This window comes from Candoia aspera, chromosome 3 (genome assembly GCF_035149785.1).
Source record: "Candoia aspera isolate rCanAsp1 chromosome 3, rCanAsp1.hap2, whole genome shotgun sequence".
NCBI lineage: Eukaryota > Metazoa > Chordata > Lepidosauria > Squamata > Boidae > Candoia > Candoia aspera.
The window spans coordinates 57,450,974-57,475,516 of record NC_086155.1 but is presented as its reverse complement, the minus strand read 5'-3'; the positions used below and the strand labels follow the sequence as shown (position 1 = coordinate 57,475,516).

The window sequence follows — 24,543 nt, the reverse complement described above, 5'->3', positions numbered from 1 at the left end:
GACACAATGACTCACAATGTCATGAAGCACACTTTTGCAAGGAAATATGGCCAGCCTCATAACCCTATAGCCCTGTAGTTTAACCCTGCACTAACCGTAACGCTATCCCTGTGACCCAACATATGAAGAATTGGGAACAGAACAGGCAGGGATGCTGGCATGCTCAGATTTCAGAGCAACCAAAATGAAGCTCAGGGTTTAGAGGCCAATACCGATCACATTCAGAACTATTTTAGAATAGTTGTTCTGTCAGTTTTCTAAATACCCTAACTATGCACCAAGATACTACTCTGAGGGATCTGTATGCATAAATATAGTAATGGCTTTAACAAGTGTCCTCTGCCCAACAGTTGTCGTAGAGTAAGGCAGCCTCAGGTGGGTGGGTGGAAGGAAGGAAGGAAGGAAGGAAGCCATGTTCTATGTACCATAGAGGAAAATAGGTGAAAACAGGAAGGAGAAATTAGATCAGATAAGGAATGGAATGTTTGTAGAAACAGGGAAGATAATGGAAGTTAACAAAAAATTACTTGATTTGGCTCACTTACCTTGGGAGTGCCTGGGGCCATGACATCCTTCAGTATAGCATTCTTACTGTCAAGATAGAAGAAAAAAGAGCACATAAATATATGCAGGGTAACCTCCTCCCAAAGGAGGATCTCAAAGTCTTGTTTCTTGTAAAACCCTCTCCATAACACTCATATTCATTTGACCAAACCTCTGCTTATGCAAGAGCTAGAAGACCACCATTCTACCATACTCCTACCATCCAACTTCCTTTCATTATTATTAATTCAATTTACATCCCACTTTTCCTCCTCGAAACATGGAAGTTGGATAGGGACTGATGTTGGAATTTCTAGTATCCAAGGCCAAACTTCAGCCACCAAACCATAGAAAGTCTCTATAGCACTTCAGTTCTATACCATAACTACACAGGACATTGCTTTGGGGAGCAATTCTTGAGGTAGTGTTCAAAAGCTTCTATCGCTATAAAATACAGTATGTAAGGGCTCAATACAGTATGTGAGGGCAGCTAAATCACATGTGGGTCATGATACAAGGAAAATATTACATCCATGCTGAAAGACCTGTATTTGTTGGTAATTGTTTATCAGATATAATTTAAGGTACAGGTTTAATCACTAAAGCTCTAAATAGCTTGAATATGAACCACTTTGGACATAAAATTTAGAGGGAGAGAGTGCTCCTTTGCAAGAGACATGGGAGATAGCCTTCTGTTGCTTCCATGGTATGGAATATAATCTTTCAGGAGCTGCACTCGGTAACCAATCTTTCAGCTTTCTTGAAAGGAATTAAGACCTACCTTCTCAGCCTGGCCTTCTTTGTTTGAATTAGTGTAATAGTGATTTTGACACTGTGATGAGATTTTCAATGTTTATGTGTTTTAAAAATTATTATTAGCCACCCTGAGTGCCATACAACAAAGGTGGGATATGAATAGTATATAAATGAATAAACAAAGAAGTAATTTTTAAAAAGACCATTCAACAGGACTCAGTCCACTTTTGGATCCCCCATACAACTTAGCTCAGAGGGGCCTTTAAATCCTTAAATATCTGTGGGAATTGAAGCATAGCAGCAATGTGTTAAAGGAAACAAGATCTAGAAGCTGGGAAGATATCCCATAGCCCTCTGTATGTCACATGGAATTCTATAGCATATAGGCTAATCAAAAACAGCATGTTCTGGCTGCAATGTATTCAGGCAACACTTAAATTAAATGGGTGCTATAGAATCTCTTCCAGTTTAGCTATGCCTGATGCAAAGCAAAAAGAAAAATAAAGACACTCAGCTTCTTTTGGTTGGCTCTTCATACTGCCATTAGGACAGAAACTTGGATGAAACCACAGCTCAGTACAGTATGTGAGGGAGTGTATTTCTAGATTATAGGTGTTCTAGAAAAACATCAATATATATACTTATTATTAATATTATTATAACAGATCCTGCCTTTATTTTGTACAACTCATAATGCTCCTGCCTCCTATTTTCCCCCAACAAGAACCCTGTGAAGTGGGTTGGGCTGAAAGAGAGAAACTGGCCCAAAGTCCTGGCTTTCATGGCTATGAAAGGACTAGAGTTCACGGTCTCCTACACCAGCGGTTCCCAACCTTTTTGGCACCAGCGACTGGTTTTGTGGAAGACAATTTTTCCACGGACTGGGGTGGGGATGGTTTCGGGATGATTCAAACGCTTCCTCTTTTTCCCAACCTTTTATTCTTTTTTTCTTTGCACCGTTTGGAGATAGCAGCCAATGGGCTTGCTTTCTCTGACAGGAGGCAGAGCTCAGGCGGTAATGCGAGCGATGGGGAGCAGCTGTAAACACTCAGGCTGTAAATTCGCTTGCTCATCCACCACTCACCTCCTGCTGTGCGGCCTGGTTCCTAACAGGCCACGGACCAGTACTGGTCCACAGCCCGGGGGTTGGAGAGCCCTGTCCTACACCACACTTGCTCTCATTTAGTGCATTTCTATAAAAACTATAGTTTGCTGTGCTATGGGCAATGTGTTATCTCCTGTGACTATCAATATTGAGATGCAGATATTACTCAAAAACTACAGTATTCATTCTCCTGTTTGACCCCATCCTGTTTCCACATAATTGCCAAAGCACATTGACAAATGGCACTACATGAGCTGAGTTGTTCGTATGATCTGCTCTGTTATTCTGTATGCCATCAGTCCTCTCCATTCAGAAACAATTTGATGTTCAGCTACATTTCTAAATCTGAGTAAATGATATTTCTCAGCAGTTCCAGGCATTCACAAAACACTTGGGCCAGTTCATACAACAGCTCTTAACAGAATATATATACAAAGTCTCAGGAATGAAAAACATGGACATCATATATGACTGGGTCTAAAGAAAAGACAGCACAGGCTGGGTAAGGAGAAAATAACTAAAATTAGATAGGCTTTACTGCAAGCTGTAGGAATTCCTTCTCTATTTGGCTGGCTGATTTGTTAATTTCACTCCATTTCTATTTAACGGCTGGAAGGAGGTTCACACCATGGTGATCCTCCCGCTTTCTCCCTTCCTTCCCTGGAGCAAGATGCTTCACATTTAATAATGCCTTTCAACCTCACTCGAGACAGGTTAAATTTGAAACAATTACATATCAAAGGCGATGGGGTGGGGAGACCCCACACTGTAATTTTTTTGGTTATTAAAGTAATCTCTCTCATGTAAATTCTCTCGCTAACATGCCACAAACAGCATTAGGAAATAAATGATTTCCCCATGATTCGATTTACCAATACAAAGCACCTGCAACAGGCAAAAATGGGGCTCTGAAATATGTTACTGAAGCTGATGTTTTGCACTGCATGACTCCCACAGCTGGATATCCCACTCTATAACTTGGGGAGGGTGGGTGATGGATGGATGGGGATGGTAGTTAGGGGAGTGGGAGGAGATGGTGGAGAGAAAGAATTGTACTTAATAATAAAATTTGTATGCAAGTCAGCATCCCAAGCTAGGGATGACTGATTGGCAGCCAGAAAGTATTAAAAAGGCTTGCTAAACAGATGCTGACAATAGAACAAGACATATCAAATCAAATCTATTCCAGAAGCATTAATACACACATACGCACACACACACTTTTCTTCCCAATCACAGCAATATGGGAGACATCAATAAATTTTTATGAGACTTTCAGAAGATCAACATGCTACTGGATGTGACAAAAAAGCAATGTGGCTGTCATGTTCGCTTTGTTGGGGACACTTTAGCCCCAGATGTCGAGCTGAGGCAGCAGTGAGTAGAAATTGAATTTGGCTGGCTTTAATCTGCCTTTCGATGGCAGATGGCTAGATGCTGTAAAATGAAGCAAAGAGGGTTGTTTGGGAAGAGTTGTCTCCTAGAGGCTGTTTCCTTCTATGTAGTACTTGCCTTTACAAAAAAGCTGGGGACTTCTTTGTCACAATCTCAGCATTCCCTAAAACGGAAGCCCAAAGTCATCCTCATATTACAGAGGGACAGGAGACCTAGTTAGCCAGATCTTACCAAAAAAGAAATATGGGTGTAGAGGTGTGTGCACATATAAGACAGGGATGAAAGGTACTGAGAGTGAGAACACCAAATTATTTTAGGCAGCATAAAATATGCTACATAAAATTCAATCAAGTTTTATTTTCTTAAAAGTAGTGGCATTTTAATGTACTAAGAATATTTGGGCAGAGAGTAGATGTCTTTGATTCTACACTGAGAGGTAATGAAATGCAAATACTGTCTGTCAAAATAATTTAACTAATAGTAATCCAAGTTATTAACTTTGAGTATAACATTTTGATCTTTGGATATGTCTTTGAAAAATAAAGGCAGGCATTATGAGGTCAAACCACAGATTTATCCAATCTCCTATTCTTTTAACAGTAACTTATATTGCTTCCTTTGATATAAGGACACAAAATCCAATCTACACATTTCTTCCACCTCAGCCTTCTCTTCTTGAATCTAAAACTGAAGTCAGAAATTATGTTTTTAATTACATAATTTCTGTACACCTTGACAAATGTATTATGGTGATTCTCTTTTTACATGTCCTTCATGCAGAGATCATTATGGAGTTACTAGCTGAAAGCTACAAGCAAAGAAAAAAATTCCTTCCTACAAACAGTGCTGGAAAATTAAAAACGGTAAAGAAAATCATGACCTTTAAAGTTCAGACACCTTTCAGCACCTTTTAAAATTTTTTTGCTCCAGGCCCTTGCAAAGAGCACAATCTTTGGAGACTTCAGAATTCTCTTTAATCACTAAATCACTAAGCAAGTCAGCAGTGGTCTGAAATGATCACACATTTACATAGTAATAACCTCAGACAACACTCCTAACATTATTTCATAGCCAGCATATTGCCACACAGTGAGCGAGCCATGTGGTTTAAATTATAACCCATACATAGGAAATTAGTTGCTGGCTATGATCTTCACAGGTTTGTCTGACACTTCTAATTAAGATGATTTACATAGAATTATCCTTTGAAAGCAAAAAAATGTGTTTTGCTAGCTAATAAAATATAATTACTACATACCCCTACCTACCCACCCTTTACAAGTTACAGTTAGTTTTAATCTGTTTGGGGAATTGTTTATCCAGTTCATTATGATAACACAGCTTACTTGCTCCTTTTATATGGAAGCAAGTAACAAGGAAAGAATGATCAGGTGGAAGAGAGATTACCTTAAAGAGATGGCGGAGCTTGATAGGCAGGATATTTATTGTGGAGGCTTTGCATCCTGTCCAAGAATTTAGTTTTCAAGATGACCCATTTTATAAAGAAAAATGCCATGTGCATATCTATATACAAATACATGTGGAAGTATTTGATAATGTCCATATGCTGAGAAGCTAACTATTTTATAGTTTGCAATCTGTAACATCAGTGTTCTAATAATTTAATACAAAGATAAGAAGCAAGTTGATAAAGGACTAGTCAAAGCCATGAAAAATTCTCCTGTGCAAACCCTATTAAAATTAATGACAGCTATATAAGAACATTGTAGTCCACTGGTCTCCTAATATTTGGCCTGAAAATGAAGCTTTTAGGACCTCAAAGCATGCTTTTATCATTATAAGCACAGTTGCTCCAATGAGATATTGCCTTTTTTTTTACTCCATGTTTCAAGAGATGAATGTGATTATTAATATTTTAATTTAAACTGAACATTCATATTCTGATGCCAAAAACATAATAATTTAGTTAATTCCCCTAAAGTATACATCAAAAGTACATTGCTTTTCAATGGTGCAACCTCTTTCCTAAGTATTTCCATTTTGCGCTACCGTATCTGTTTTGTAAAATCACATCTGCTCCTCCAAAGTTTTTCATAAAAAACAAAATACATTTTTCAGTTTGTCCATATGGTTTTGGATGACAGCTAAACAAATCACCTATAACTTGTCATCTACTACATTGATAAAATTATAGCATTCAGCAATATCCTTCAGATTGTACACACTATAAGTACTTTGGAGAAAGTTAAAGGCTCAATAATTACACAAAGATCTCTGGATGCTACAAAAATACAATAAATAAATAACAAACAATATCCACTTCTCTGATTAAAAAAAAAGCCTCAGATAAGAGAGGAAAATTACTATGTTAAAACCTTAGGATGCTCTTGACACCACCAGCCACTTAAACCATTATTCTGATTTGTTATAAGGCTGTCCAGAATATATCCCATGCACATAATAAGCATGCACATTTATCCTGAGATGGACTCACATATCACTGCAAACCAGTTTTGGCCTAGCTTATGTGAACTAAGCCAACTGTGATTTATTCAGTAAGAAGTTAAGTAAACCATAGCTCAGTAGGATGTGTGAACTCAGTTTCTTAATACTGAGCAACTGTTTGCTGAATAATCCCTGAGATATCTCCTAGGCATTCTGTTAACAAGAACATGGAACATTTCTTAGCTCCAACTGAGATGAAAGAAGTGACAGGAAAGCACTCAGCATTCAGCAATCATCTCATTCAACATTTTAATAACTGGTTCATGTCATAAGCACTGGAAATTAAGCCACTTGGTAACCATTTCTTTTTGGGACCAACATATTGTCTGCAAATTCCTGCCTATACAATGTTACCCAACAGTAAAACATATTAAAACAGATCAGAGAAAAATGTTGGCTTTGTACACACAAGAGTAACCAAAATAAAAGGTCACAAAAACAGCAGTGAAAACGTTATCTAAAAGTGGTTCTAATTCAAGACTGTCCCATGGAAGACTGAATAGAGAGGAAGGCTTTTGTGCATGCATGCACACACATATAACACATGGTCTAAATTTGACTGGGAAAGCTCTGTTAAATATATGATACAAAAGTACTATGGTCAAATGGAGCAAATACTATGTTGAAAAGTTAATTTTTAGAGTAAGTCATTTCCTTTTGTTAGCTCCACCTCCCACGAGTCCCCACAAAATCTTAAGACAATCTGAACATGATGGTGTATCAATCATTCTGGCTGATAGCTTGTATATGAATTTGCCTAAAATTTACTTAAACCCAGGATTATGTTTGTGTTGCTCTGGCATAAGATTTCTCTAACAAGTTCATGAATATAAGTATTTGATGATGTAATAGCAGACTTTTTTTTTAATAAGACACCTAAGAATATTTATTCATATACCAAGTCAGAACAGTAGTCTGTCTACCTCAATACTTTTAACAGCAACAGATTTCTCAAACTTCAGATTGGATTTTTCTCCCCCAGTTCTCTGAAGTTGTAAAGTAAATGCTCGAGCATTGAGCTACAGCCCTTTCCTATTTCTTACCTTCCCATTTAAATTTCAGTGCATACACTATATTGTTTAAATAAGAGTTGCCTGAAAAGTTACCCTAAAGCAACAGCAATAGTACAAACAATGAAATATATGTTTTCTGGACTTCTGGCAGGGACATGGCCAACTAAACTGCTGTGCCCATGGGCTACGTGGACAGAACTGACAACGCGGCGTTTTTTTGGGTCAGGCAGGCTTCCCCGAAGCCCAGAAGCATATTCATGAATAAAGAAAATGATCGAAATCATCCCATTTGCCCTCCAGAACAGTGACTTATAGCCAGAGAATCGCAAACAGCGTTCACGCTAATCTGGTAAGAGCCACCAGGAGGCCGGGATGTCATCATTTCCAAGCCGCACTGTAGCCTTAAAGAGACTAAGTCGAGCCACCCCATTTCTAAATCACCCAATTAATATATTTTTTAAAGTTTATGTACCCTAAGTGTCCTATCTTAGAGAGAAGAACCACGCTGAGATGGTAGCTTGAGTCTCTAGTGATTTATTGTCCTACTCTGTTGTTGTTGTTTATTCGTTTAGTCGCTTCCGACTCTTCGTGACTTCATGGAACAGCCCACGCTAGAGCCTCCTGTCGGTCGTCAACACCCCCAGTTCCCCAGGGATGAGTCTGTCACCTCTAGAATATCATCCATCCACCTTGCCCTTGGTCGGCCCCTCTTCCTCTTGCCTTCCACTCTCCCTAGCATCAGCATCTTCTCCAGGGTGTCCTGTCTTCTCATTATGTGGCCAAAGTATTTCAGTTTTGCCTTTAATACCATTCCCTCAAGTGAGCAGTCTGGCTTTATTTCCTGGAGGATGGACTGGTTTGATCTTCTTGCAGTCCAAGGCACTCTCAGAATTTTCCTCCAACACCACAGTTCAAAAGCATCAATCTTCCTTCTCTCGGCCTTCCTTATGGTCCAGCTCTCGCAGCCATATGTTACTACGGGGAACACCATTGCTTTAACTATGTGGACCTTTGTTGTCAGTGTGATGTCTCTGCTCTTAACTATTTTATCGAGATTTGTCATTGCTCTTCTCCCAAGGATTAAGCGTCTTCTGATTTCCTGACTGCAGTCAGCATCTGCAGTAATCTTTGCACCTAGAAATACAAAGTCTTTCACCGCTTCTACATTTTCTCCCTCTATTTGCCAGTTATCAATCAAGCTGGTTGCCATAATCTTGTTTTTTTTTTAGGTTTAGCTGCAAGCCAGCTTTTGCACTTTCTTCTTTCAGCTTCATCATAAGGCTCCTCAGTTCCTCTTCGCTTTCAGCCATCAAAGTGGTATCATCTGCATATCTGAGATGGTTAATGTTTCTTCCAGTGATCTTAACTCCAGCCTTGGATTCCTCAAGCCCAGCATGTCGCATGATGTGTTCTGCGTACAAGTTGAATAGGTAGGGTGAGAGTATACAGCCCTGCTGTACTCCTTTCCCAATCTTAAACCAGTCCGTTGTTCTGTGGTCTGTTCTTACTGTTGCTACTTGGTCGTTATACAGATTCTTCAGGAGGCAGACAAGATGACTTGGTATCCCCATACCGCTAAGAACTTGCCACAATTTGTTATGGTCCACACAGTCAAAGGCTTTAGAATAGTCGATAAAACAGAAATAGATGTTTTTCTGAAACTCCCTGGCTTTTTCCATTATCCATCGGATATTGGCAATTTGGTCCCGAGTTCCTCTGCCTTTTCTAAACCCAGCTTGTACATCTGGCAGTTCTCGCTCCATGAATTGCTGAAGTCTATCTTGCAGGATCTTGAGCATTACCTTACTGGCATGTGAAATGAGTGCCACTGTTCGATAGTTTGAACATTCTTTAGTGTTTCCCTTTTTGGTATGGGGATATAAGTTGATTTTTTCCAATCTGATGGCCATTCTTGTGTTTTCCAAATTTGTTGGCATATAGCATGTATTACCTTGACAGCATCATCTTGCAAGATTTTGAACAGTTCAGCTGGGATACCGTCGTCTCCTACTGCCTTGTTGTTAGCAATGCTTCTTAAGGCCCATTCAACCTCACTCTTCAGGATGTCTGGCTCTAGCTCACTGACCACACCGTCAAAGCTATCCCCCATATTGTTATCCTTCCTATACAGGTCTTCCGTATATTCTTGCCACCTTTTCTTGATCTCTTTTTCTTCTGTTAGGTCCTTGCCATCTTTGTTTTTGATCATACCCATTTTTGCCTGGAATTTACCTCCGATGGTTCTAATTTTCTGGAAGAGGTCTCTTGTCCTTCCTATTCTATTGTCTTCTTCCACTTCCGCACATTGCTTGTTTAAAAATAATTCCTTATCTCTTCTGGCTAACCTCTGGAATTTTGCATTTAATTGGGCATATCTCCCCCTATCACTGTTGCCTTTTGCTTTCCTTCTTTCCTGGGCTACTTCTAGTGTCTCAGCAGACAGCCATTTTGCCTTCTTGGTTTTCTCTTTCTTTGGGATGTATTTTGTTGCCGCCTCTTGAACAATGTTGCGAACTTCTGTCCATAGTTCTTCTGGGACCCTATCTACTAAGTCCAGTCCCTTAAATCGATTCTTCACCTCCACTGCATATTCCTTAGGAATATTAGTGAGCTCATATCGAGCTGATCTGTGAGTCTTCCCTAATCTCTTTAGTCTGATCCTAAATTGTGCAATAAGAAGTTCATGTTCTGAACTACAGTCAGCTCCAGGTCTTGTTTTTACTGACTGTGTAGATGTCCACCACCTTTGGCTGCAAAGGATGTAGTCAATCTGGTTTTGGTGTTGTCCATCTGGGGAAGTCCACGTATAACGCCGTCTCTTAGGTTGCTGGAAGAGAGTGTTTGTTATGCACATTGAGTTGTCTTGGCAAAATTCTATCAGCCTATGTCCTGCTTCGTTTGTTCACCCAGGCCATGCTTACCTGTAATTCCAGGTGTCATTTGACTGCCCACCTTAGCATTCCAGTCTCCCGTGATGAAAATAACATCTCTTTTAGGTGTGTTGTCCAGTAGGTGCTGCAGATCCTCATAGAACTGCTCTACTTCAGCTTCTTCAGCATCTGTGGTTGGGGTGTATATTTGGATCACTGTGATGTTAGATGGCTTGCCCTGAATTCAAATTGAGATCATTCTATCATTTTTTGGATTGTATCCAAGCACTGCTTTAGCCACTTTACTATTAATTATGAAGGCTACTCCATTTCTTCTCTGGTCCTCTTGTCTACAGTAGTAGATCTGGTGGTCATTTGATGTGAAGTGGCCCATTCCAATCCATTTCAGTTCACTGATGCCCAAAACGTCTATCTTTAATCTTGACATCTCACCAATATCCACATCCAATTTGCCCTGGCTCATAGATCTTACATTCCAGGTTCCAATGGTGTGTTGATCCTTAGAACATCGGATTCACCGTTCACCACCAGCACCGTCGGCCGCTAGCCATCTTTCGGCTTTGAGCTAGCTGCGTCATCACGTCTGGGGCTAGTTGAACTCATCCTCTGTTCCTCCCCAGTAGCATTTTGACCATCTTCCGACCTGGGGATCTCATCTTCCAATGGTATACCAACATATCTCTGGTTGTACTGATCCATTTAGTTTTCACGGCAAGAATACTGGGGTGGGTTGCCATTACCTTCCCCAGGGATCGCATTTAGTCTGACCTCTCTGTCATGACCTTCCCGTCTTGGGTGGCCCTTCACGGTTTAGCTCATGGCATCATTGAGGTGCTCAAGCTCCAGCACCACGACGAGGTAACGATCCTTTGCTGAAGTGCCCTACTCTACTAGACAGAAAATCCTGCCAAACTGAAAGGCTGTGGGAAGCCTTCACAGATAAACCCAAGAATCAAGGTGGGTCTGCTCTGGGTTTCTTCGAAGGTAGTTCAAATGCATACTACGCATGCATTTTTCCCCCTGGATAGGGGCCCCCTCCTGCTCACCATCAGTACTCATGACGCTAAGGGAGGCTTTTTACACCAAGGAGAAGTGCTCTCTCTTGGTCCTTATTGTTATTTTTGGGATTTTAAAAAAATCTTTGTAAGTTTTGGCTTGTTTCCATTTAAATATTAAGGAGGATTGAGAATAAATAATTGCCTCCCTGTTATTATTTTTGTATTGAAATTGAAGAATTTAATATTTTACCACACGTTGAATCTGCTGTTTTGAATCTACAGCTTTCTGTTGCCACTTTCCCTGGGAGCTGCCTATTAGCATACCTTCACTTGTGTCAATATCTTTCAGAAATTTTCCACTAACTTATTAACTCCTTTCGCCAGTCAAGTATCTAGGGGGCGCTATAATCTACTGCCTGAAACATGGAAGACTTCAAGTAGACTTTTTCAGAATTTTGTTGTGAGCTTAAACAGTCCTTTAAACAAAACTTTTTCAATTTCTGTCAAGATATTTTGCAAGATATTCAGGACATTGCAGAAAATATCAACCTTAAAATGTGTCATCTGGCTAGGGATGTCATGGAAGAAGTTGAGAAAACTAACGATGATAGAAATGTTTCCACTGATAGTGAAATTGAGGCTTTTGCTGACAATGACCAGATTGTGGACCGGAAGGAATTAAATGGGCAGATTGAATTGCAAATTATAAATGGAATTGTTTTTCTGATGGAAAGTTATGGGAAAGAAGGGTGTTTTTTTTCCTATGGGAGGTTTTCTGCTGAGAAGTCAGTTTTTAAAATGCCTTGTGTTTATTGTGGAGATATGTGAATGCTTTGGTCTATTTTGAGGTGGGGTACGGACTTGAGAATGTTCATCTGGATTGCTCTTAAGGCTTGTTTGAATTCATACTCTTTTTTAATTATTTGGATTGAGATTAAAAATAATGAGATTAATAATAATAATAATAATAATAATAATAATAGCTCTGCCACCTCGCCTGGGGTGGGAAGGGGAATAGTTCTTCCTGGGGATGGCTGGCGCCATGGAGCCCTCCTCACTGAATTAGATCTTATCACCACTTGGATTTTATACTTATTTTTATCTTCTATTTATATTTGGCTATATGTATTTGTATTTTTGTATGTTTATGGTTTTAATGTTAATTTTATTGTAAACTGCCCAGGGTCCCCCTTTTTGGGGGAGATGGGCAGTGATAAAATTTGAATAAATAAATAAATAATAAGGTATAAACAATAAATGGTAGTTTTAGGTTTAATAGAATTAAGGTTGTTATAATTGCAGTATTATTAATTACAAGAGTAGACAATTATATGTTCTTTAGTTTGATTTTTATTATAGTGGACAGAAATTTATAGAATAATGGTAGGAAGGAAACAATTAAATAAATATTTTTGAGGGGAAGTTGATTAGGAGGTTTATATATTTCTTTTTCTTTTAATATAAGGGCAAGGAGCAATTGCATTTAGTGATTTTTATAATGTGCTAAAGGAATGATTTATAGAAATAATGTGATTTTGGTCTGATATAGAGTAAGGGATTGATTATGGAAATTGCTGTCTATTTTTGTTGTTAAAAGTTGGAAGTCACCTCTTTATATAATCTTTAAAATTCTTTTTTCTTGTGTTTTCACACCTTTTTAGTTTTTTCTTTTTGTAGTTTTTTTGCTTTTCTGTAGTTTGTATCTTTGCTTTAAATCTAATAAAATTGTGTGTGTGTGCGTGTGTGTTTTCCTTTGAGCTACATTTGGATTCATATCCTCAGCAAATTCATTTCCAACTGAGCACCACAATAGAAATATACCTGTTCATTTGAGAGCTTAATGTCTGAAAGCTTATCAAAGCAAAATTAAAAGCCCAAAGTTCATTTTTCCACTTGCACCATAATGTAGCCTCTCCCTTATTAGGAGACAGTATTGCCATATCCTGCAACCGGTCTATATATAAGGGGAAAATGTATTTTGTTTTAAAGGGGAGAATCCACTATTTGCCCCTTTGAAGTATGGAGCACCCAAGCTTCAAAAAACTAAATATTTATACATTCACAAAAAAACTATACTGCAGCAGCAGAGAATATTAGGTTGGCATTTACTGAGCTAAAAATAACTTTCGGCAAATCTTAAAAGAGTTCAGTACTCAATGACTGAGGAAACTAAACATCTATCATGTAGGCATCTCTTCAAATAATGGGAACAGTAGCAAAAATTAAATGTTACAGTTCCCACTGAAACAAACTAACTTCAATACAGGCAAATGACTCGGCCATACTACAATTGACTCATGGCAATCCCTTGCCCTCTTGTTAGAGCCTGCGAATCAGGATAACCTGCACTTTGTATTGGGAAACAGCTTAAATAGTACTTTCTTTGTGAACTTTTCTGTCTGTATGCAGCAGCTTCAGGACAGAACTCCATGAAGCAATTATTCACGTTAAGATCAACTCAGTGCTGAAATAGATTTTTGCCTCTCCTTACAAGACCAAACATTATATGAGCTGAACTCTTTCATTCTCAGGAAATGAAAAGACAGGAGCAGAAAAATATGATGCCAGCCATCTAAAGATAAGATAGAAGCCAGAAGGAAGACGAATGTGGAGATGTATCTTAATCCCCAGCTCTGCCTTTTAATGCATCATAAGAATTCATACAACTATCCTTTAAGGGGAAAAAAAAAAGACTCAGAAACATTTTCCCAGCCATTCAGGTACCCAAGTTATCCTCCTGCCCATGCTTAAACCCACTTGCCTCTTCAGCAAGGTATTTAGCCTCACCTTTGTTAGCTGATTAGTTCGATGATATGATGCACTTTTCATCACCCAAGTAGCTCACCATCACTGGCACATTTAAAATTACAACCTTTATTAACCTTTCTATCCACAGAGGAAAACCGAAGCCAGGTGACTTGCCAGATTCATTTAACATCATAAGCAAGAACATTGTAGAGCTTGAACTTGTGCAATCTGAGGCCTAATTCATGCCCTACCATATTTAGAGCCTCAGCCAGAAAATGTGATCTAGCTGTATACTCCCACTGGCAAGAATGCAATAAAAGAATTCAAAGGCCTCAACTCCGGAGTCACTACCTGTCCATTTTTATTAATAAGTATACAGGATAAGAATGCCACTTTCAAGGATAAGTTGAAATCATCACAACTCAAATAACTAGACCCTTTTTTTATGGGCCTTTCTCCTGTGTTTTTAATAGCAGCCATCATAAAGCAATTAAATGGGTGAAGCTTCACCAATGTGATGCTAAGTCTATTTAATTTGCTTCTATGAGGCTGTAGTTAAAAGCACAGGATGCTGGTAAAGGCCTGCAGTAACTCTAACTGCATATACACCTATTCTGAACATGAACCAAGGATGAGGTAAAACTACATTAAGGTGGTAACCTACTACCCTTTTTCAGGATTTGCACTGATCTATGCACAATTTATATCTTTTGCAAGGAAAGTGCGCTACCATGCAAAAGGATGTGACACACACACACACACATTCCCGACAGAGTTGATCACTACACCTGTCATTCTGTTGACAGCATTGGGCTATGCTAAGATAGTGAGTTTTCTATTTGAAACTGATAAAGGCCTACCACTCCCTTTCTCCTTTATGCACTCTTATTTCTTTTTTCTGTGGTTTCCCAGGGAGTTTTGAGTAATGTGTACTGAATGAGAGTGTGATAAGACTTTCAGCTTCAACAGAAGATGGTCTATAAGCATTCTCAAGTTCTCCCACTTGCCTCTTCAAAATTTCATTTACTGTGATCATACATATTTCTATCTCAGAGTAGACCGCCAGGCCCTAATAATATTTCCATTCTTGCATGCATTTACAGTTGCCAGAGTTCTTGTAGAGAGTAAAGCAGATGATGTTGACAGAACTATGCAAGAGGGCTGAAACATTATTTTAGTCCTGTGAAGCAAGATAGTGTTGGAAGCAACTCAGGCAGGCTCCTCTCTGATCCACTGGGGTATGAGGAGGAGAGGGCATAAAGCACAATCAGGGTTGCAAGACTGATGTCAGCCCTGCCAGGTTGACCAGATCAGAAAATCAACTCCACAAGAAGACTAGGACTATATTTTATTGAGATAGCCTGTAATAACAGAATCTTGCAAGCCTGATTGTGCTTTACTTCCCCTCCTTCTTATACGCCATGAATCATGGGTATAAAATGCAGTACCCCAAGTTGGTCACAGCATTCAAGTTATGATTTGACCAATATAGAAAAAAAGGGATGATACTTCTTTTGATCTTGATACTATACTTCTGTTGATGCAGTCCAGATTGTACTTTTTTTTTTTTTGCAAGTGCAACACATTGTTGGTTTATGTTCAGCTTGTGTTCTATCAAGATATCCAGGTCCTTTCTGCATGGACTCTTACTCAGCACAGTCTTCCTAATCATATATGCATGTTTTACATTTTTTCTTTCCAAATATAAGACTTTGCATTTGTCTCTTTGAAATTCATCTGCCCACTATTCTACCTTGTCTTTTATTTGCTATCCTCCTAACTTCACGTCATCTACAAATTTCTACAAATTTGATAATCATATTTTCTAACCCTTCACCCAGGTAATTTATAAATGTGTTGATGAGCATAAGATCTAAAATAGAGCCCTATGGTATGCCACTGGATAGTTCTTTCCAGCTTGACACAGAGCCATTGACATACACTCATTGGCTATAACCTTTAACCAGCTCTGTATCCATCTAATGGTAGCATTGTCCAGTCTGTATTTAGACATCTTCTTTTCTAGAATCCCATGAGAGACTCTGTTGAATTATTTGAAGTCAAAATACTGTGTCCATAACATTCCTAAACTGGTCACTATAAAAAAAGGATCAGATTATTTTAGCATGACTTATTCTTGCTAAACCCATCCTGGTTCCTGTCAAAACAATGCATTTTTTTTCCTAAATACAAACTGACTGCTTAATAATCTGTTTGAGTTTTGTTTCAGCATCAAGCTGACCAGATTATGATGATTTTGTTTCTCTTTTTTAAAGACAGAAACAAGATTTGCCCTTCTCTAATAGAGAGCAATTCTTGGTCCTCTCTTATATGACAACCTTTCAGAAACTTGAAAGGTCCTATTATATTCCCCTCTTCCTTCACTCTTTCTCTTTTCAAGTCCAAACACACCCACTTTCTTCAGTCTCTCTTGTAAAATTTGGTTTTTAGTCTTCTGATCATCCTGGTTGCCCTTCCCTGAACCTGTCTCTGATCTTTCTTAAAATATTATGTATTTTAACAGAACAGTTTCTGTCCAATGCAGAACATAGTGGAAACATTATTTCCTGTGATTTGGAAACTATACTGTTTGTGAGCCAAAAATGTGGCTTTTCCATACCTATCTCATTGTGCTGACTCATTTTCAGCTTGTGGTCAACTAACATTCCAAAATCTTTTTCATGTAATCTTTTATTACTAAGCCCCATCCTATACCTGCACATTTTGTTTTTCTTAAATAACTGTGTTGTCTATTAAATTTCATTCAGTTATTTTCAATCTACTTTTCTAATGTAGCAAGATGATTTTGAAATGTGTCTTTTAGAATATTAGCTTTCCACCCATTTGGTGGAATATTAGCTTTCCACCCATCTACAAATTTAACAGGCATATGCTATGAAAGGAGAAGGAGAAATTTGAAGGAAAAGAATTTTATGAAGCAACTGACAGAAATCTCAGTGCAAAGCTTCAGTAACATGGTTAGACTAGGTAACTGGCTATTTACCAAAGAACCTTGCAGTACTAAGTGAGGGTGCAACTTGGAGAGAGAAAGAACATGCTGTATGCAAGACAGAAAAAACACAGAAAAAAATGCCTTCTCCAAGGCCCTTTCAGTGACAAGAATAAAAAATTATATTCCCATAGAATTTATCATATACCCAATTACAGTGTTAATTGGCAAGACCTAGGAATCAATTAATTCACAAAAAATTAATTAAAAATCAAGACAAATCATTAAGATGTTTCAAGCAAAGGCCAAATTCCATGAATTGACTTATCTCTTTCCATAGGGATATGTTAGATACTTTGTAAAATTAAAAGCATAATCCTAAAATAATAACAACAACTTTTTTCTTTTTAAAAAAAAAAATGCTTGTGTTGTTGAAAGCCTGGTTGCCCTTGAGTGTCTTTGGTGAAGCACAGGAGGCCTGTCATCAGCAGGACTGGGCTGAAGACAGATAAAAAAGTATCGACCAGTCGGACACACAGCTTCTGCTTTATTGATCAGGCGGGAATTTAACTTGCTGTGCATATCCACAGTGTCAGCAAGGGCCACAGGCGAAATTAAAAGTACTTGGCTTGGAGATGTCGCCATGATACCAGGGGAGAGTGGGGGAGGAGGAATGGGAGAAGAGGTAAGAAAGGGAAGGATGAACATTTTCAAAAAGCAGATGGGGAAAAAATGCAAGAGAAACTGATGGGAAAAAGGTTACTGGATGGAGGGAGATGGGGGGACCACCTGGGTTTAATTCTGAGTGTAATCCTAGCTAGGCACTGTCTCTAGATGTCTGCTTAGTTGTCAAGTTGCTTTTAAGATGAGATATTTACCATGTATTTCAATGCACTTTATAGAACTAAAAAGTCCCTCACTCATAAATATCTCTAATCTAACTCCTGCAAAACTTAGTAAGACTTGAGTGTTACTTGGTTTGGAGGCTTCAGAGAGCGGCCTGACTAGTTTATGACCTTGGGCATAAATCTAGGAGATCAAGACATGTGACAATAGGAGTTACATGTATTTTATGCACTTCATTTATCCTTCCAGAGGATTGGTAGTATAGCCTGGATATTCTTGAGGGTTGGCCCCTACGGAGGATTTTGAAATGTGCAGTTGTCAGTAGGAACAGTTAATTACTGAATAATCCAGATAATTCTGTTATATTGCTTATAAGCTGCTTGTAAGGTAATTCCTAATGCTCAACATAGTTAAAGATGGCAAAACACTGTTTTTTTTTCAAATTGGGTGGGTCTTATCCAGTCATAAGCCTAGTGGGATGCAATGTGCCTGATTTTCTTCTATCTGTTATGGTCTTCTGGAAGTAGTAATGAAAGAGGCTACTGACAATATAATGCAAAAGAAAGCAGGTAGGGGAACATTACATACTGGATATGAATCAAAAATTGAATCTACTGAGCAAAAAATGGAGACAAACTACAAATATCACCCTACAATTGCACATTTGAACACATTCCTAAGAAAGAAAAATATTTTGAATAAGCAGGCACTTTCTTATTGTGCTTCAAGAGGGAAATAATTAAAATTTACTTTTCTTTTAAGACATACTTTATGTCACTTGTACAGCATCCTGTATTTACTGACTGATTGATTTGTTACAACTACAGATGCTGCTCTGCCAAGGAAATTTACAATGTAATGCAACAACAAACAAAAATTAGAGATGACATAACAGCATATGAGCAGATTAAAAAATGATGGCATGAAGGTCTGACGTGGCTTGCATTTCTTCTACCTCTTCTCAGGTTGGCAAATGACATATATGGAGGGCACCGGGGTGAAAAGGATGCTATATCCTTTTTCCCCACTCAGAAGTGTACTGGACAACTAGTTCCATGGTGGCCTTGATTATTTCTAGTTTACCCTAGCTTCACGAGTACAATTAGACTATGGAATCTAATATTCTACTCTTAGTACAATCCATCATAAACCTTGGCCATCTTGCCAACTACTGCCAGGTGCTGACACTGGCTATATGCAGAAACAGGTTAAATATACAAATGTTTGTATTCTGCATATTAAAAGCCTGAAGGACTATTTCCAATGAATTGTTTAAGAAATCCAAAATCTGTGACACAATGGCTGTGGGGAGAGAAAGGAAGATAAGATGCTTTAGGGATATTTCAAAACTATGAGCCTATTAAGAGTTTTGTTTCAATCAAGATGCTGAGTTTTTGGAGAGGGCATTTCAATTCCCAAATCGCTTTGCACTGGAGCAATAATTGCCTTATTCCCAAATCCTATCCCAGGCTTCTACAAGGTACAAGCCACCACTTGGCATTCTGTGGGTTTGAGTAGAAGGCTGGGGAGGGAAAAGACTGCATGCAAATTTCATTTCTGAGCCACTGGTGCTGTTTCAAGTGCCAGGAGCCTTGGAGCCCCTTCTCAGCATTACATATGTAACAGCCTCATTGAACTTGACATGTCAAATTCAGGCCATTTGTGCAAAATCTCCCTTTAATAATACCGTTTCATTTCACTCAAATGAGACTTGAATGCATGTAAAATGGAAAAGGATATTTAAGCGCTAACATTAGGCAGATGTCTTGCCAGAGGCCGATTGAATATATGAGATTTTGAAGTGGTTAACACGATTTCGCTGCTCCCTCTTAGAATATGTCACCTGCTGGGCGATTTCACCCCCACCTTTTTTCCTTTTTAAGTGAAGGATATAAATTGAAAGAAAACAAACTACAAACTTCAGCTTGGAGGCGATTAACTCCATCTATGCTGGCATGTTCTTCAAAAAATAAATAAATAAACAAACAAGCTTCTATCTTCTCTGTACCAGGCAGTTAGTTTAGGAACCTGTATGAAAGTAACAGCAGAATCTGGAAGCAAGGTAGGTGATAGGAAATGTTATTAAGAGGGGTGGGAAGAACTCTTTTGAGATCATGTAATTCAGCCTTCTGTACTGGCAAGATTTCTGCAGATTAAGCCACTCCTAGTAAAAGCCCAAGGAAAAGACAGACAGAAAAGAAAGAGTACATAAGTAAAGTTGTTCTAATGGTTAATTAATGAATTCAAGCTCCAATAGGCAATAGCACTATTCTGTTCTATTTCTACACAATCTATTTATTAGCTGCTTCATTCACCGAAGCAACTCTAGGCAGTATACAAAAGAATAAAGATTGAAAATGAAAATAAAACAATATAAAATGGAAAGCTATCTGACTACATGGGGGAACAACAATACCATAAAAACAGCTACCAAGCAGCCATTTGCTTTCCTGGCTTGACTAAACAGGCCACTGAGACAACTGGGACTTGTCTCTCATCTTACAAAATAATGTATTGCAAAATATTCCTGTATTTGAACACCACACTAGAACCATAACTTGGGTCACTGCTAATTCAGCAGGTAAGTAAAAAAATTCACCGAACATCAAAAGGAGTCGGTTTTATGTTACTCAGAATGCATGCTACAAGCCAACATTAGCTTCAGCTGAATTTATTTTTCCCAAATAAAGGGGTTAGGTAGAGAAATCAATTGTCCTGGGATAGAAACCAAGCAATGATTGATGTGAAAACAGAGGTGAGTTGACTGAAACAGAACAAACCCAGTTAAAATCAGGACTGTTTTGGGATGCTATCATATTCTAAACCCCAAGGCATGATCTGAAGACGTACAATATAGCCTCCTTACTGCAGCTAAGTAGACATAGGACTGGTTAGTGCCTAGAATGCACCCAGAACCCTTGAGCTCAATGATGGAAGAAAATGCAAGATATAAATATAATAAATAAATATAACGTAAACTGAAGAAAAGTTGTAATCTCTGTGATGTTAAGAATTCCACTGAGAAACAGATAAAACACTGAATAGCAGCAACAAGGAGGCATGGCTGTAACAAACTCCAGTGCTTTATTGATGTAAATAAAGGTTGTATACTCAGGATGATTACTTTTAAATCTCCTTGGCTATGTATATGAACTTTGAGAAGCAATAAACCATGGTGCAACTGGTCCTTTTGTGGAGCTGAAGATAAATGCTTGTGAACCACATCCAAATCACTCAGAAGTGCTGTGTTCGTTCCAGTGCCCATTGATGCTGAACACAGAGTCATGGGCTTGAACAACATTCTCTGATAGTATGTGTCTCCTCCTCTTCTTCTTCCCCCCATCCCACCCCCAGCAAAGCAAAAACCTCCCTCTTCCAAGGATGAATTTTCCGTTTCATGTTAATAAATAGCAGCTGCTGGCCATTTTGGTTATGACTAGATATAGTTTGGTGTCATGGTTAAGGTTTTGGACTAGGACCAGGGAAACCTGGATTCAAGTCCACTTTTAGCCACCAAAGCTCCCTGGGTAACTGGGTCGGTCACTCTATTTCAGCCTAATCTACTTCACAGGATTGTTGCTGTGGGGAAAAACAGAAGCGAGAAGTGGTATATATGCCAATTTTACCTCCTGAACAAAAGGCGGATATTACAGGTAGTCCTCACTTAACAACCATTTGTTTAGTGATGGTTCAGACTTATGACAGTGCTGAAAAAAACGACTTACAACTAATCCTCACACTTACAACCGTTGCAGCATCCCCTTAGTCACATGATCACAATTTGGGCGCTTGGCAACTGGTTCACATTTATGACTGTTGCAGCATCCCACAGTCATGTGATTGCCATTTTCTACCTTCCTGGTGGGCTTCTGGTGAGCAAAATCAATGGGGAACTGCGTAACTCACTTAACTACCACATGGTTCACTTAACAACTGTGGTGATTTGCTTAACAACCACCACAAAAAAGGTTGTAAAATTGTGTCAGTTTTGGTTAATGACTGTTTTGCTTAGCAACCAAAATTCAGGTCCCAATTGTGGTCATTAAGCGAGGACTACCTGTAATCCAATAAAGAAATAAATGCATTTGTAAGCCTGCCATTTACTTCAAGTTTTATTTGCTTATTGGAGCATTGTTCTTTTCTTCTCTTTTTTCATTATGGGTTGCTTATGGATATTCTTTTTGTGTACCAGAAGGATGAACGGGAACATGTTCATCCATCAGTGCAGAACCCCCATTCCCAGGGAACCCCAAAGCAGCCAGACGTTTAAGGAGGCTTGTTCCTAACACCAAGTTAGGGCAGGGTCTGCTAGCAGGCTGATGATTAGCCCCTGGGGCCTGATTGATACAGGAGGCTGAACACTATGTATTGCAGCAGGGTAGGAGTCATTATTTAATAATTAATAAAGGCTCTGCTATTGCTCTTCCACATGCATACAACCAGAGCAGTCAAGGGCTGGGAGTAAGCTGTCTCCCCCTTTTAACTGCCGTGGTTATTTAAAGGAATAATGCCATTCTTTTTCATTTGTCAGCTGGCCCACAATGGCCCTTGTCAGCCTTTATGATTTAGCATTTCCTTTCCTTTCCCATTAAACACCATCCCTCCCCCCTCCCAAGTTATCCAGCTACAGGCTGCTCTCAGGCAGCATTCCTACAAGGATCACCTTACTCTTTCCATAAGCTCCTCTGAGGGCTAATTGCTTCTGTTCATTTAAACCTGTTTGCTAATTTGCTGTGGCCCTTTATTAAGTTGGATAGAACCCAAATTATACTATAAATTATGTACACAAGGAAACAGGGAGTTGCATGGCTTAACTGTTGCCTTCCTCTCCTCTTCCCATTCACCTAAGAAGTGGCAAGTTTGGGCTCAGTACCGGAAACCACACAGGCAACAGATTTGGAGCTTCAGTTCAGGTGCCCCCACATTATCCTATGTAAACTTGCTCTTACACCTCTATCTATTAAGACCCCTTGTTACCTTGAGAACAAACCTCAGACCAAGCTGGGCTCCTTTTCCAAACCACCATGGGGTGGTCTCTTTGGGTGCTTCTCGCTGTTCCCAACCACCTGATGACATTACTTTTGCTCACTACCCACAGCTGCCTGATCTCTTTCTTCACCTTTTAATCGTGATGGAACTCATTAATAATTGAAATAAACACACTCTCTCCCAGGCTGCAGTTTTATTAAGGCAAGGACAGAGATCTGCTGCAGTGATTTCCTAAATAACTGCTAGCAGTTAAAATGCAATTAATTTTTTTTAAAGAGGACTTTTGCTGTGCAAGTGAAAGCAGCAGGCAACTGAGAGGCTGTTTCAGGGCAGAGAATGCGGGGGGTGGGGTGTCTAGCTTTGTGTCCAAATGCTTAACCTCTTCTCTACTTCCTTAGTTGGTGAGATACCCAAGAAAAGGATGCAGTTGTTTATAGGAGCCCAATAAAAAGTTAAGGTTAATGTGGATTTTAAAAATCATTATGTCAGACGTGCCATACTGAGAAATGGAATAGATACAAACCCAGGTTGTACCTGAAAACACCTTGGTGGCTCTCAGCACAAGAAGCATTTTATAGACAAGAAATAATAAGCAAACACAAATGGCTAACTTACTGTGAGATACTAGAATTTTGTCAAGGGGAATATAAAATAAAATCAAGAGAAGAACTGGTAGCAGAGGGATATAATTGTCAATGGTTCTCTTATTTACAATTATTAGAAAGATTTAAAGTAGACAAAATAATTTATGGTTTTGAACATTGTAAAACTGAGTTTGAAATAGAATTGTGTACAATGATTAATGTGTAATGTAAACATGTTTTTATTGTAAACCGTCCAGAGTGCTTCCTTTGGGGGGAGATGGGTGGTGATAAAATTTAATAAATAAATAAATATAATTGCTGAAATGTATGAACTTTTATTGAAATTTGAAACAGAAGAAGAACAAGAGAAAGAATGTATGATAAAGTGGGTTAAAAATTTTGGTTATAATATAGATGGAACAATGGGAAAATATGTGGTTGAAAGGACTGAAAATTACAGTATGTTATAATCTTAAAGAGAATTTTTATAAAATGATGTACCGTTGGCATATGTCACCAGAGTAATTGTCTAGAATGTATAAAGGCACTTCAAATTTATGTTGCAAATGTGAACAACAAGAAGGGACATTTTATCATGTTTGGTGGAAGTGTAAAGAAGCTAGAAAATTCTGGATTCAAATACACACAGTGATTTAGAGGATTTTAAAGACTAATATGTAATTGAGAGCAGAGGTCTTTCTTTTGGGATTGATGGACAAACAATTGGAAAAAAGTCATGAAACTTTGTTTTTGTACATGATAACTGCAGTGAGATTATTGTATCCACAATGGAGGAACGGTTGGTGAAGATGATGAAACTTGCTGAGATGGCTAAATTGACTACTTTGATCAGAGAAAAGACAATATCTATGTTTATTGCTGACTGAAACCCCTTATGGATTTTTTGTGTAAAACAGAAAAAAATGAACTTATGATTTATGATTTTGATGTTTAGACAGGATAGATTATAGAAAGAAGAGTTAAGTTGTAACCATAGAGTAAGAGGTAAATTTGCAATTGTACTTATAACTGCTGTAAAGAAGATAGAAAGCTACTTCTTCGTATCTTTTTTCTTTCTTTTCTATTTTTCTTTCACTTTTTTCTTTCTTGTACTTTTAGCTTTCTCTTCGATTTCTTTCTTTTTCTTATTTTATATTAGTTTGTATTAGTTTTTATCTTCCTTTTTAAAAAGCTTTAATAACAATTATATATATATAAAAAAAATTCCCTTCTCACCCTTATGGATGGTATGTGTGTTC

At 38.4% G+C, this 24,543-nt stretch overlaps 1 protein-coding gene across 2 annotated transcripts in view; it reads right to left on the bottom strand.

Moving 5' to 3' along the window:
- RNF220 (ring finger protein 220) overlaps nt 1–24,543 on the bottom strand; it is a 373,167-nt gene that overhangs the window by 125,203 nt on the left and 223,421 nt on the right. For both annotated transcript variants that reach the window (XM_063297793.1, XM_063297794.1), the window contains exon 5: nt 546–591. In XM_063297793.1, the coding sequence (XP_063153863.1) occupies nt 546–591 (46 nt within the window). The remainder of the gene's footprint in view (nt 1–545; nt 592–24,543) is intronic.